The 12297-nt window shown below is 38.4% G+C and overlaps 1 protein-coding gene across 1 annotated transcript in view; it reads right to left on the bottom strand.

The window, feature by feature from the left end:
• Positions 1 to 404: 404 nt before the first annotated feature.
• LOC105824056 (ubiquitin-conjugating enzyme E2 variant 2) overlaps positions 405 to 12297 on the bottom strand; it is a 55292-nt gene continuing 43399 nt past the window's right edge. The window contains exon 3 of the mRNA XM_012661389.1: positions 405 to 1302. Within this exon, the coding sequence (XP_012516843.1) occupies positions 1156 to 1302 (147 nt within the window). The 3' untranslated portion in view covers positions 405 to 1155. The remainder of the gene's footprint in view (positions 1303 to 12297) is intronic.

The following is a 12297-nucleotide window of genomic DNA, read 5'->3' as shown; positions in this document are numbered from 1 at the left end:
AGAAGGAAATGTCTCCATTAGTTCAATCTATTAACCAAAAGCTTCACAGAAAAATAAAGAAAAAAGATGTTATGAAGAAAAAATGGAATATATATTTGAATAATTTGCAATCTACAATTCTCTAAGAATCTAGTGCTAGAATTCAAAGATCTTCTTAATAATAATATTTCTGGTGAAATCAAATTCAAAATATAATACCTGGAATTCCTCCTCGTCCAAAGAAATTAAATTAATTAGGTAATTGGTTCTCTGAAATACTCCGCAAGTCCCAATCCACAAGAAGTATACAAAACAGGGTAAACAATAAAGGATGTGACAGATGAAAAGCTACAATAAATCCAATTTTTGCTGCCTTAGCAAGGCACTGTACATATAGAGTCAATATAATAGAGATGGCACAGTCCGAGGACACACGTTCCACATTTTATTTACATTTTAAGACTAACTTTAATCTCAAAATCACATATCCATACACCTATTTCCTTTTTGTTGACTTCACTTAAACCTAAATGCATGGTTTGTTAAACAAAGACTGTAAACAAATATTTACCATGTCTGTTACATGTAACACACAGGAACAGCTTTTAACAGAAACTCGTCAACCCCCCCAACATTTTTTATTATAAATACAGGTATCAAAACAATCCTGAACATATTTTTGATACTACTAGTAGTCAGCACCCACACCGCTTCAAAACTTAACACAATTTGTGACAATATTCATTGTACCTGCTACTTTAAACAATTTCAACTGCAGCCTTTCGCTAAGCAAGATGGATAATGCCTGCCATTTCTGTTTTTCCTTCTTGAGGTTTTTACTTTTCAGAAACACACATGCTTCCACTGCCATCTGACACCTCTCTTCACGCTTTCATCTTGTAAACCTGAATTCTATCTCGAGTATTCCAGGTTTATGTTTAAATGACAGTGCCTTAACAAGAGAAAAAAAATTGTGCATTTTTCCTCCTGTTACCTGAAAACATAATGGGTGTACATATATTAAATACATTCTTATTTAATACAAACGTCCAGGTCATGTCTACCAGGTGGAGTTCTTTTACTTAATGTGTGGGTATTTTGCATTGTGATATTTAATCAAGACATTAACATGAGTAGAAGGTTGTTGATTTAAGACAAGTTTGAGATCCACTAAAATTAATTGTTGTATGTTTGTCCTTCTGGTGGCTGTGGAAGCTTCATATTTTCTTTGGACATCATTAGACGTCTTAGCTCTTGAAGTACAACTTTAATGCTATATGAATTTTGCCATTTTGCTAACACTGGTATGCTCCGTGCATCCACCTGAAAGGGAAGGAAAAGAGTACAATTAACTACAAAGTTTAAATTACTATGGCACCAATTTTTTAAACATATTTTAACAAGAGTGCTTTTAAAAATTCATGGCTTGGCTCTATTTTCACAAAAAGTACAATATGAAATTACAGGTTCATAATTAGTATAGTATTTAGGGAAAATATTCCTTCTCTAACAGGTAGATCCTAAAAATCTAGATCTGTTTGTGTGTGTGCTTATATATTTTGTTTGTTTGTTTAAAGAGACAGGTCTCTCTGTGTTGCCCAGGCTAGATGCAAACTCCTGGCTCAAGTGAACCTCCTGCCTCAGCCTCCCAAGCAGCTGGGACTACAGATACATGCCACCATGCTCAGCTGCTTTTCTGTATTTTATAATAAACGTGCAGTAAACTTTGGTCATCAAAAATAAATAAATGTTATATTAAATAACTACTTTGTAAACATATTTACCAATTTCTTCTTGACAAGAAAAGGCCAAAAATTTCTTCTCTGTTTCCAGTGCCACTACCCAAAATCTGGGCAATTATCTCACATGGAGATCTAGGTAAGTGCTGCTAAATTAATCTCTGCTTTCGGATTTTTCTTTCCAGTGTATTCTGTGCACTATTCTGAATTCATCTGCTACTGTACGAGATTGACAGAAAGGGGTTGGACCTCCGTCAAAGCCCATTCCCAGGTAACTGTTAGCACTTAACCTTTAATCACAGAGCTTTCCTCGGTCTGACCTCAGAGCTCACCCACTGGGAAATGTCTATCTTCCCCGACCTCCCACCCTGGGTGTTTGTCAGTAACAGTCGGGGCAAACAGGCAGGTGACCAAAATACTTAAGCAGACAAACTGGGAAATGAGATGTCCACAGAGGCTCTGAAAAGTTCCATCATAGGCCTGGGAATCTAGATCGCAGGTGTGGGGCTGCACACAGGCTCATGAAAGTCCTGAGAATAAGCTCTCACCCATGACTCACCTCACACAACGTATAAGATTATATACCAATTAGGATTTGTTCTAGAAATGCAAGATGGGTTCAATATAAAAAAAATCAATGTAATACATCCTATTAGACAACAAAAACCACAATCATCTCAACAGATGTAAAAATTTTAACAAAAATCCAAGAACGTTTCATGATATAAAACTCAACAAACTAGAAATAGAAGGGAACTACCTCGACCTAATAAAGAGGTCTACAAAAAACGCACAGCTAACATCATACCTAATGGCAAAAAACAGAATGCTCTCCTACTAAGATCAGAGACAAGGATGTCCATTCTCATTACTTCTACTCAACATTGTACTGGAGGTTCGAGCCAGGACAATAAGGCAAGAAAATGAAATAAAAGCCACCCAAATTGGAAAGAAGTAAAACTATCTCTATTTGCAGATGGCATGATCTTATTATATATAGACAATTCTAAGGAATGCACTATAGAGCTAATAAAGAGGTTCAGCAAGGCTGCAGGACACAGGATCCATATTAAAAAACCAGTTGTAATTCTTTACACTTGCAATGAACAATCTGAAAATAAAAATTAAGAAAATAATGCATGCCATTTACAATAAAACCAAAAAAATAAAATTCATATGTATAAATTTAACAAAAGAAATGTAAAACTTGTGCACTGAAAACTGTAAAATATTCTGGACAGAAATTAAAGACTTAAATAAATACAACATCAATCAGAAGACTTACTATTGTTAAGATGACAATATTCCTCAAATTGAGCCACAGATGCATACGATCCCTATCAAATTTTCAAACTACCTGTGTGTGTGTGTGTGTGTGTGTGTGTGTGTGTGTGTGTGTAAAAGAACAGGCCGATCCTTGCATTCGTATGGGAATGCAAGAAACCCAGAATAGCCAAAACAAAATGAAAAAGAAGAACAAAGTTCTTCTTGATTTCAAAGCTTATTGCAAAGCTACAGTAATCAAGAAGGGTGGTGCTCGCATAAGGACAGACATACAGATCAATAGAATACAATTGAGAGTCCAGAAATAAATCCTCACATTTACGGTTAACTGATTTTCGACAAGGGTGCCAACACAAATCAATGGGAAAAGAATAGTCTTCTCAACAAATGGTGCTGGGACAATTGGATGTCCACATGCCAAAAAAAAAAAAAAAAAACTGGACCCTTAACTCAACACCATTCACAAAAACTAGGTCACGGACCTAAATTAAGAGCCAAAACTATAAAACTATTAGAAGAAAACATAGGAGTAAATCTTTGTCATGTCGGAATTTGACAATGGTTTCTCAGATATGACACCCAAAGCACATCTGACAGTAGAAAAAAATAGATAAATTGACCACATCAAAATTAAAATCTTCTGCACTGCAAACCATACCATCGAAAAGACAACCAACAGAATGGGAGAAAATACTTAAAAATCCCATGTCCAATAATTATATCTAGTATATAAAGAATTCCTACAACCAAGTAATAAAAAGCCAAACAACCCAATTAAAATTACAATGTGGGCAAAGGCAGATTATGGCAGGCTGTTTTTAAGATCACATGCTCTATGTAATCCTGCCCTTGAGTACAGGCTAGATCTATGACTTGTTTCTTTCTAATATTTATTTTTTCACCGATTTTTTACATACCAAAAGTTGTACATAATTAATGTATACTATTTGATAAACTGGAGATTAAGTATACACCAGTGAATACAAAATCTATGCCATCGACCTAACCACTACTTCCAGAAGTTTGCTCCTTGACTTCTTATTTATTATTATTATTTTTGTGTGTGTGTGGTGATTTACTGCTAATGAATACAACGTCTGTATGTCGTTTGTCATTTCCCTCCCTCCCTTCCTTCCTTCCTTTTTTTTGAAAGAGTCTTGTTCTGTGGCCCAGGCTAGAGTGCAGTGGCATCACTGTAGCTTACCGCAACCTCAAACTCCTGGGCTCAAGTGATCCTCTTGCCCCGGCCTCCCAAGCAGCTGGGACTACAGGCGTGGGCCACAACACTTGGTCAATTTTTCTATTTTTAGTAGAGACGAGGTCTCACTCTTGCTCAGGCTGGTCTTGAATTCCTAAGCTCAAGCGATCCTTCCACCTCAGCCTCCCAGAGTGGAGGATTACAGAAGCGAGCCACCACACCCCGCCTGGATATCATTTCTAAGACTAAGGCATATTCTGATTTTTAAAAACTCTGGCTTCCATCTTGTTCTTTCTTGCTTTCATTTACTTGCTTCAGAGATGGATGTCAGCTGCCTTGCTGTGAACTGCCCTAATGGAGAAGTCTATGTGGCAAGGAACTGAGGGTGGTCTATTGGCAACAGCCTGTGAAACACTGAGGCCCTCAGTCTAAAAACCCACAAAAACCAGAATCATGCCAACAACCACATGAGTGAGCTTGGAATAGGATCCTTCCTTAATCAAGCATTCAGATGAGACCACGGCACAGGCTGACATTTTGGTTTTTTTTCATTTTTTTTTGGAGACAGGGTCTTGCTCTGTTACCCAGGCTAGCATGCAGTGGTGTCATCATAGCTCACTGGAACCTCAAACTCCTCGGCTCAAGCCATCGTCTTGCCTCAGCCTCCCAAGTAGCTGGGACTACAGGCACATACCACCACGCCCAGCTAATTTTTCTATTGTTTGTAGATATCAGATTTTGCTCTTGCTTAGGCTGGTCTCGAACTTCTGACCTCAAGTGATCCTCCCACCTCAGCCTCCCAAAGTGCCAGAATTACAGGCATGAGCCACCCATTGGCACAGGCTGACGACTTGATTGCAGCCTCATAAGAAACCCTGAGCCACAGGACCCAGCTAAGCTGCACCCACATTCCTGACCCACAGAAACTGTGAAATAATAAATGTTTATTGTTTTAAACTGCTTTTAAAAAGTGGGCAAAGAATCTGAATAGATATTTCTCAAAGATAAAGAAATAACCAATAAGCACACAAAAAGGTGTTCAAAATCATTAAGCCATCTGAGAACTGCAAATCAAAACCACAATGAAATACCACTTCACACCTGCCAGGATGGCTATAATAAACAGACAGTAACAAATTGTCAGCAAGGACATAGGGAGGCTGGAACCTTCATACACTGCTGGTGAGAATTATAAGATGTTCCATCCTCTTTAGAAAACAGTCAGGCAGTTCTCAAAAAACAAAACACAGAGTTACCATATGGCCCAGCAATTCCACACCTAGAAGATATGTACCCAAAGAAATAAAAATATTTGCCAATTCAAAATTTGTACACAAATAAATGTTCATAGCAGCATTATTCATGATAGTCAGAAGTGGAAAAAATACAAATGTCCATTAGCTGATGGATAAACAAAATGCGACACATCTATAAAATAGAATATTATTCAGCAATGGAAAGGAATAAAGTACTAATACATGCTACACATGGCTGAACCTTGCTAACGTAAGTCACAGAAGAACACATATGATTCCATGTATATGAAATATCCAGAAGAGGCAAATCTTTATATAAAGACAGAAAGTAGATCAGTGGTTGTTTAGAGTAACGGAGGTAGGATGGGAAGTAACAACTAATGGGTACAGATTTCCTTTGGGAAGGACAAAAATGTTCTAAAACTGGATCATGGTAATAGGTCCACAATGCCGTGAACACTAAAAAACATTTAACTCCACATTTTACATGAGTGAACAGTATGGTATGTGAATTATATCACAATAAAACTGTTTACAAATAGAAAAGAAAAATAATTTTAGAGTGATACTTCTCTTAGTAACTAAAATAATAAGAAAAATGTTATAGTGTTAAGGTGTATTTAAAATGCTTCCTCTTAATGTTTTAACTTGAAAGAGTAGCAAACCCCTTAGCCGATTTTATTTTTTATTTTATTTTTTTTTTGAGACAGAGTTTCGCTCTGTTGCTCAGGCTAGAGTGCCGTGGCATCAGCCTAGCCCACAGCAACCTCAAACTCCTGGGCTCAAGCAATCCTTCTGCCTCAGCCTCCCGAGTAGCTGGGACTACAGGCATGCACCACCACACCCGGCTAATTTTTTCTATATATTTTTTTAGTTGTCCAGCTAATTTCTTTCTATTTTTGGTAGAAGACGGGGTCTCGCTCTTACTCAGGCTGGTCTCGAACTCCTGAGCTCAAATGATCCACCTGCCTGGGCCTCCCAGAGAGCTAGGATTACAGGCGTGAGCCACCACGCCCGGCCTTCCTTAGCCTATTTTAAATAGAATCCATAACTGAACAACAGTTTATAAAATAAGTGGAGAGAATACCAAGCTATTTCCAAAGCAGAAATAAACACTTCCAGCTGTAAATGGTAGTTAAATAAACATAAGTGATTGCAAATCCTATGAAATACCAACAGAGTGCACAAAAAAAACTGGAGGGGAAAAAAAAAAGATGAAGAGGAGAGAGGAGGGAAAAAAGAGCATGGGAAAATAAATACCATGTCAAACTAAATCTGCATTTTATCAGTCTATAATGTACAACAACTTCTATGACTTGAGAACTCATAGCATAAAGCACTTTAATTTATGTTTGGAGTGCTAAGCACCCACAAGGAATAATTCCTGTACTAATTAAACATAAACCAAAATCACTAAAGCAACACTCACCATCACTGCTTCTAACTGTAATTCATCAGGTACTTAAATAGCCTCAAAATATATAAAACTATCCTGCTATAATCACCAATGGTCAATGTGAAATTCTGTGGTACTTAGTAGTTATAAAAGTAATAATCCAAATCCTTAGATATCAATCAAGAGAAAAACAAATGTGCAATATATTTGTCCTACATGCATACACTTACAATCCAGTAATAACTGAAATCAGAATTTATTTTTCTATTTCCAAATCCCCATTGCAGATACGTGAAGGGTTAGTGGGAATGTACATTCACAGGGCATTCGCATACACTGCTGGCAAGGCTGACACTGACACAATCCTGCAGAGAGCAGCTAGGCAATATCCAAGCTGAAGCCAAGCCCAACACTGCGGCATTCCACTTCTAGGTGTACTCCCTGGAGTAGTGGTACTCAAAGTATGTCCATGCAACGGTGCTAGGCCATGAACTGAATTTCACTGGTCTTTGACAAGATAAACATAGCCATTGAGAGTAAGTGTTTAGAAAATTTTCTTACTTCATTTTTCTAGTAATTCATTTTTATTATATTTAACAATAGTACTGATCCACAACAGATTAGAACCAAATAAACCAACTAACAAACATGCTATACCTGAGAAGCACAACCCTAGGGTATAAAAATACTTGTACAACAATGTTCACTACAGCAATCTTTTCAGTAAAAACTGAAAACAACCTAAATGCCCAGCAAGTGGAGAACTGAATATTAAACAACAAAACAAGCAATCTAATTTACATCAATCAACATGGATGATCTCGAAAATCACTGACATATACTTAACATAGGAAAGTGATACGATATGAAAGTATACACACATTTGTGCATAGTGAAAGCACAGCAATCAGTCATGCATAAAAATGATAAACACCAAATTCAAGATGGGGTGGCTACCTCTGAGGAAAGAAGAAGGGAAACAGGAGAAAGCAACACACAAAGTTACTAGGTTATTAAGTATGTCCAATTTCCTTAAGTTTGATAGTTGATACCTCTGACATTTCATTTTTTTTAATTGTGAAGGTACATCCTCATCCTTTCAAACACATGTTTTGGCTTGTGATTATCTTTCAAATTTCTTTTAGAGCAATTTTTGTGAAACCATGGATAAGTCAAAAATTATTATTTTTGAATATGAGTTCCGTCATGGAACCAGTGCTGTGCAGACAGCTCAAAATACCAGCAAAGTGTTTGGGAAGGATGTGGCTAATGAACACAGGGTACATCGATGGGTTGAGAAGTTCTGTACTGATGATTTTAATCTTGAAAATGAGCCACGTGGATGACCTGAGATCAAGGTGGATAATGACGAGCTGCAAGCTGTAGTGGAAGTGGATCCATCTCAACCTATGTGTGAGTTAGCAGCAAGGTTTGACATTACTATTCCAACGATATCGGACCATTTGAAACAAATGGCAAGGTAAAGAAGCTGGACAGACGGGTGGTGCATGAAGTAAAAAAGCGTCAGAAGAGAAATTCTCTAGAAGCTTGCCTTTTTTTGCTGTCATGACATAAAGGTGAACCATTTCTACACTGTATTGTTATGTGTGATGAAAAATGGATTCTTTTTGACAATCGCAAGCATTTGGCACAATGGCTGGATCAAGATGAAGTGCCGAAACACAGTCCAAAACTGCATATTCATCAAAAAAAGCTAATGGTGTCTGGTGGTCCAGTGCTGGTATTATCTACTACAGCTTCATGAAACCTGGTCAATCGATTACAGTGGATGTCCACTGCAACCAATTAGGCAAAATGATGAGGATGCTTGTGATTAAGCAGCTGATAGGCCAACAGAGATAGGCCAATCCTCTTGCAAGACCACATGTCACATAAACAACGCTGCTCAAACTACAGAAGCTGGACTTGGAAACTCTCTGTCACCCACTGTATTCACCAGACCTCGCAGCAACTGACTACCACTTCTTCCAGGCTTTGGACCACTTCTTCCAAGGAAAAATAAACAATTTTCAACAAGCTGTGGCAAACGCTTTTCATGATTTCATTGCCACTCGCTCTCCAGGTTTCTTCACTGCTGGCATAAGCAAGCTACCATTAAGATGGCAAAACCGTGTTGACAGTTTAGGTGCATACTTTGATTATGGTACTGCTTCTTGTTTGAGATATAATAAACTACAGTTTTTGATTTGAAATTGGACATTTCATATTTGATGATCCAAAATACCTCTATTTAGAATGTAGTCTTTATATTAGTAAGAAAAAATCTGTTACAAATAAGACAAATGCTAAGATTTGACAAACTAGGCAGAGGATACATAAATGTTGATTATGTCATTCTCTAAAATGTCTGTATGTCAGAAATATTTCTTTTAACAACACCAAAAAAAAAAAAAACCCAAAAGAAAAATAATATATTTATGGTAACTGCAACAAAGGAATAACAGAGTGACTATAACACAGTAATAGAAGGGACATATTCAAATCAGAAAATTAATAAAGACCTTTTAAGCCAGGTGCAGTGGCGCAGACCTGTAGGGCCAGCTACCTGGGAGGCTGAAGCGGGAGGACTGTTTGAGCCCGGAAGCTGGAGGCTGCAGTGAGCTGTGGTCACCCCACTGCACTCCAGCCTGGATGACAGAGCGAGACCCCGACTCTAAAAAAATTCCAAAAATACTCTGTGGAAAGCAATATGGAGATACCTTAAAGAGATACAAGTAGAGCTACCATTTGATCCAGCAATCCCATTATTGGGCATCTACCCAAAAGAACAAAAGTCGCTCTATGAAAAAGACACCTGCACTCGAATGTTCATAGCAGCACAATTCACAATTGCAAAGATGTGGAAACAACCCAAGTGTCCATCAATACATGAGTGGATTAATAAAATGCGGTATATGTATACCATGGAGTACTATTCAGCTTTAAGAAACAATGGTGATACAGCACCTCTTGTATTCTCCTGGATAGAGCTGGAACGCATTCTACTAAGTGAGGTATCCCAAGAATGGAAAGACAAGCACCACATGTACTCACTATCAAATTGGTGTTAACTGATCAACACATAAGTGCACATATAAGAATAACATTTATTGGATGTCGGGCGGTGGGGGGAGGAGGGGACGGGTATATGCATACACAGAGTGCGATGCACACCATCCGGGGGATGGACACACTTGAAGCTCGGACTTGGCGGGGCGGGGGGCAAGGGCAACATACGTAACCTAAACATCTATACCCCCATAATATGCTGAAATTAAAAAAAAAAAATTCCAAAAATAAAATAAAAGACTTTCCTGAGAAAGTGACATTTACACTGAGAAGTCAAGGTCCCATAAGGCATTAGCAGACTGGGGAGGAGATGTCCACACAGGAAAAGCAGAAATTACGAAGGTCCTGAGGCAAATGAAAGCATGCAGGCCAGCGTGCACTTGGTGAGCTCCCAATGAGCCATGGTGAGAAGTATGTACCTTGAGGCTGAAACCACTAAAGGATTTTAAAGCACAGAAATGACATGACACAATTTGTGTTTTGCTCTGTAAAGATTGGAAGGGATTAAAAATAATAGAATCAGAGACGTTACTGTAAGAATCCAGCCACGAGATGATGGTCAACAAGTATTTGGTGGCAATGCAAATAGAAAAATAAGACCTGAATCAAGTCACATTTAGAACATAAAACTGACAGGACTTAATGATATATGGGTTGGCAGAAGGGAGGTAGAGAGAGGCAAAATGTCAAAAAATGGCCCAGAAGCCCATAAGATCAGATAAGCTTGTTAGAGGCAGGTTCTGAAATTTAACCCTGAATTTTCTAGCGCCCACAACAATGCAGAATCCACCATTAGTTACTTAATTTACAGAAGTTATACTACGAAAACAAAACAGTTGAGAACAGCTATGTCTAGTAGTGAAATCTAACAAAGTATCTTCCTTATAAAGGCAATGCTGTGTCATGAAAGAAATTCCCTAAACAATACCCTTTCTATAAATTCAAACGCTTCAAAATCCTGCTCCCATCACACCTTTTAATATGAGTTTGCACAGAAACAGATAAGTATGTATAATTTCTAGAATAACCACTGAAAGAAAAGAAACAGAATGAAAACAGTTGAGAGCAGCCATTCCAAAAGTAGGCAAGAAATAAGAAACATGTAGGAAAACAGAACCACCAAGATGAGCTACTTAAACCTGAAAATATCAGCAATTACTGTACATTAAATGTAAAAATGGAATGTTCCCAGCAAATCACAAAGATTGACAGATGATGTGGAGGGACTTCCAGGGCCCAGCTCTGAGGGCAAAGGGGGAGGGGGCGAATTAGGGGGGTGGGCAGTGGTGCAGCAGGTCCAGGGCTGAGATTTCAAATGACCTTTCAACCTTCCTCTCTTCTCAGGGTCATGCTTTGAGCTGGTGCACCTAGCAGGGAGGCACCAGCCCATCTGGGGCCCAGCGTTGGACTTACATCTAGGCTGAGGTTGGGGGGCAGGAGGCTGCCTGTGAGTCCAGGACTCGGCCTGTTGCCAGAGTGTGGTTGCATGCAGGGGAAACTGAGCAAATGAGTAAATGCACTGGAGATAAGGGGAGCCAGGTTTCTCAATGCTAAAGGAGGGAATTACAAATATGGAAAGGAAGAATCCTGGAAAAAACTCTGTAATGTTAGAATAGAATTGGAGAGGTATTAGTATAAACTTGGTTTTTTTAATAGATAGTAAATAGATAGGTACTCAGGGGGGAAAGGGAGGGAGAGAAGGCAGGAGGATGGACATGTTCTATATCAGCGGTACGAAATACACTGGTGGGGAGAGGGAACACAGGATGGGATGAGAAGGAGCACCAGGAGGTCATGGATATTGGCAATGTGTTACTTCCTAAGATGGATGATATTCATTTTATGATGAGAATGTTATTTTTCTTCCTAACATGTATTTTGCATGGGTGTGCTCTCAACATGGCACCAAGAAAGCCTGGGCTTCGAAGCCTTAACATGAACCCCACAGTCATTGGAAAATTAGCTATTAATATTTCTATAACTGACTTATGTGGGTCAGGCAGAACATGTCATTTTGGTTTATTGCTTTGAAGAGACAAGCATGCTTGGCCATAACTGTTCCGATACAGACATATTTGTTCCTCAAAGAAACCCGCCCCAAACCTTCATCTTTTTAATTTCACCAAATGTACTTTCAAAGAAAAGTAACATTCAAAGAGAAATAATTGGCATCTTTTCACCAAAAAGGATTCAACCAAAATATAACTGCTGAAACGATTAATAAAACCCTAAGAAAAGTGTTACCATCACATCCAGGCAGGCATCTTAAGGTTTTTAAGGATAGGCTGATTTATAAAAGAAAAACAACATAAGACAAACTTTAGGCTTTCAGCTTGACGAAGGTCCTTTTTTAAAACTTTCTCCTGACTGTACATT

This window comes from Propithecus coquereli, unplaced genomic scaffold (genome assembly GCF_000956105.1).
Source record: "Propithecus coquereli isolate 6110/MARCELLA unplaced genomic scaffold, Pcoq_1.0 Scaffold71, whole genome shotgun sequence".
In the NCBI taxonomy this organism is placed as follows: domain Eukaryota; kingdom Metazoa; phylum Chordata; class Mammalia; order Primates; family Indriidae; genus Propithecus; species Propithecus coquereli.
Note: the sequence above shows the minus strand (reverse complement) of the source record. Positions and strands in the feature narration are given on the sequence as shown.